A 3,998-nucleotide genomic window follows, 5' to 3' on the forward strand; every position below is an offset into this window, starting at 1 on the left:
CACAACCTTTGACAATGGACCCATAACCTTTGACAATGGACCCATAACCTTTGACAATGGACCCATAACCTTCCATAATGGACCAATAACCTTTGACAATGGACCCATAACCTTCGACAATGGACCCATAACTTTCGACAATGGACCCATAACCTTCGACAATGGACCCATAACCCTCGACAATGGATCCATAACCTACGACAATGGACCCATAACTTTCGACAATGGACCCATAACCTTCAACAATGGACCAATATCCTACGACAATGGACCCATAACTTTCGACAATGGACCCATAACCTTCAACAATGGACCCATAACCTCCGATAATGGACCCATAACCTTCAACAATGGACCCATAACCTACGACAATGGACCCATAACCTTCGACAATGGACCCATAACCTTCGACAATGAACCCATAACCATCGACTATGGATCCATACCATTCGACAATGGACGCATAACCTTCGACAAAGGACCCATAACCTACGACAATGGACCCATAACCTTCGACAATGGACGCATAGCCTTCGACAATGGACCCATAACCTTCGACAATGAACCCATAACCATCGACTATGGATCCATGCCATTCGCCAATGGACACATAACCTTCGACAATGGACGCATAACCATCGACAATGGACCCATAACCTTCGACAATGGACGCATAACCATCGACAATGGACCCATAACCTTCGACAATGGACCCATAACCTTCGACAATGACCCATAACCTACATCAATGGACCCATAACCTTCGACAATGTACCCATAACCTTTCGACAATGGACCCATAACCTTCGACAATGGACCCATAACCTTCGACAATGACCCATAACCTACATCAATGGACCCATAACCTTCGACAATGGACCCATAACCTTCGACAATGGACCCATAACCTACGACAAAGGACCCATAACCTTCGATAATGGACGCATAGCCTTCGACAATGGACCCATAACCTTCGACATTGAACCCATAACCATCGACTATGGATCCATACCACTCGACAATGGACCCATAACCTTCGACAATGGATGCATAACCTTCGACAATGGACCGATAACCTTCGACAATGGACGCATAGCCTTCGACAATGGACCCATAACCTTCGACAATGGACCCATAATCTTCGACAATGACCCATAACCTACATCAATGGACCCATAACCTTCGACAATGCACCCATAACCTTCGACAATGGACCCATAACCTTCGACAATGGACCCATAACCTTCGACAATGACCCATAACCTACATCAATGGACCCATAACCTTCGACAATGGACCCATAACCTTCGACAATGGACCCATAACCTTCGACAATGGACCCATAACCTTTAACAATGGACCCATAACCTTCCATAATGGACCAATAACCTTTGACAATGGACCCATAACCTTCGACAATGGACCCATAACTTTCGACAACGGACAGATAACCTTCGACAATGGACCCATAACCTTTGACAATGGACCCATAACCTTTGACAATGGACCCATAACCTTTGACAATGGACCCATAACCTTTGACAATGGACCCATAACCTTCCATAATGGACCAATAACCTTTGACAATGGACCCATAACCTTCGACAATGGACCCATAACTTTCGACAATGGACCCATAACCTTCGACAATGGACCCATAACCCTCGACAATTGATCCATAACCTACGACAATGGACCCATAACTTTCGACAATGGACCCATAACCTTCAACAATGGACCAATATCCTACGACAATGGACCCATAACTTTCTACAATGGACCCATAACCTTCAACAATGGACCCATAACCTACGACAATGGACCCATAACCTTCGACAATGGACCCATAAACTACGACAATGGACCCATAACCTTCGACAATGGACCCATAACCTACGACAATGGACCCATAACCCTCGAAAATGGACCCATACCCTTTGACAATGGACCAATAAACTGCGACAATAGACCCATAACCTTCGACAATGGAACCATAACCTTCCATAATGGACCAATAACCTTTGACAATGGACCCATAACCTTCGACAATGGACCCATAACCTTCGACAATGGACCCATAACCTTCGACAATGGACCCATAACCTCCGATAATGGACCTATAACCTTCAACAATGGACCCATAACCTACGACAATGGACCCATAACCTTCGACAATGGACCCATAACCTTCGACAATGGACCCATAACCTTCGACAATGAACCCATAACCATCGACTATGGATCCATACCATTCGACAATGGACGCATAACCTTCGACAAAGGACCCATAACCTACGACAATGGACCCATAACCTTCGACAATGGACGCATAGCCTTCGACAATGGACCCATAACCTTCGACAATAAACCCATAACCATCGACTATGGATCCATACCATTCGCCAATGGACATATAACCTTCGACAATGGACGCATAACCATCGACAATGGACCCATAACCTTCGACAATGGACGCATAACCATCGACAATGGACCCATAACCTTCGACAATGGACCCATAACCTTCGACAATGACCCATAACCTACATCAATGGACCCATAACCTTCGACAATGTACCCATAACCTTTCGACAATGGACCCATAACCTTCGACAATGGACCCATAACCTTCGACAATGACCCATAACCTACATCAATGGACCCATAACCTTCGACAATGGACCCATAACCTTCGACAATGGACCCATAACCTACGACAAAGGACCCATAACCTTCGATAATGGACGCATAGCCTTCGACAATGGACCCATAACCTTCGACATTGAACCCATAACCATCGACTATGGATCCATACCACTCGACAATGGACCCATAACCTTCGACAATGGATGCATAACCTTCGACAATGGACCCATAACCTTCGACAATGGACGCATAGCCTTCGACAATGGACCCATAACCTTCGACAATGGACCCATAATCTTCGACAATGACCCATAACCTACATCAATGGACCCATAACCTTCGACAATGTACCCATAACCTTCGACAATGGACCCATAACCTTCGACAATGGACCCATAACCTTCGACAATGACCCATACCCTACATCAATGGACCCATAACCTTCGACAATGGACCCATAACCTTCGACAATGGACCCATAACCTTCGACAATGGACCCATAACTTTCGACAATGGACCCATAACCTTCGGCAATGGACCCATAACCTTCTGCAATGGACCCATAACCTTCGGCAATGGACCCATAACCTTCGGCAATGGACCCATAACCTTCGACAATGGACCCGTAACCTTCGACAATGGACCTATAACCTTCGACAATGACCCATAACCTACATCAATGGACCCATAACCTTCGACAATGTACCCATAACCTTCGACAATGGACCCATAACCTTCGACAATGGACCCATAACCTTCGACAATGACCCATAACCTACATCAATGGACCCATAACCTTCGACAATGGACCCATAACCTTCGACAATAGACCCATAACCTTCGACAATGGACCCATAACCTTCGACAATGGACCCATAACCTTCGGCAATGGACCCATAACCTTCGGCAATGGACCCATAACCTTCGGCAATGGACCCATAACCTTCGGCAATGGACCCATAACCTTCGACAATGGACCCATGACCTTCGACAATGGACCCATAACCTTCGACAATGGACCCATAACCTTCGACAATGGACCCATAACCTTCGGCAATGGAACCAGTATCGACAACTGACCTTGCATAAGGACAGGTACCTACAACACTTTATGTACAGAATAAGCAGTAATAAATGGAGTGGCGACTAACTATAAACGTGGGGAATAAACCATATACATATGGCGACGGTTGTCCCCCTGAGTAAGGCTCCACACCTGGTCATTACCGGCCGTAATCCCGAGTTGTTGAGCTGATATCCACGTTATCCCCCCCCCCCCCTCTCTCTCTTTCACACACACACACGCACACACACACACACACACACACACACACACACACACACACACACAC

The 3,998-nt window shown here is 46.0% G+C and overlaps 1 protein-coding gene across 1 annotated transcript; it reads right to left on the minus strand.

Moving 5' to 3' along the window:
* Nucleotides 1-1,159: 1,159 nt before the first annotated feature.
* LOC138373412 (autotransporter adhesin BpaC-like) lies at nt 1,160-3,502 on the minus strand. The gene is made up of 4 exons (XM_069339608.1): nt 3,426-3,502; nt 2,565-2,962; nt 1,978-2,523; nt 1,160-1,809 (listed from the first exon to the last, which is right to left on the minus strand). The coding sequence occupies exons 1-4, from the start codon at nt 3,500-3,502 to the stop codon at nt 1,160-1,162; spliced, it is 1,671 nt and encodes a 556-aa protein (XP_069195709.1).
* Nucleotides 3,503-3,998: the final 496 nt, after the last annotated feature.

Source organism: Procambarus clarkii, chromosome 42 (genome assembly GCF_040958095.1).
Source record: "Procambarus clarkii isolate CNS0578487 chromosome 42, FALCON_Pclarkii_2.0, whole genome shotgun sequence".
NCBI classification, from domain to species: domain Eukaryota; kingdom Metazoa; phylum Arthropoda; class Malacostraca; order Decapoda; family Cambaridae; genus Procambarus; species Procambarus clarkii.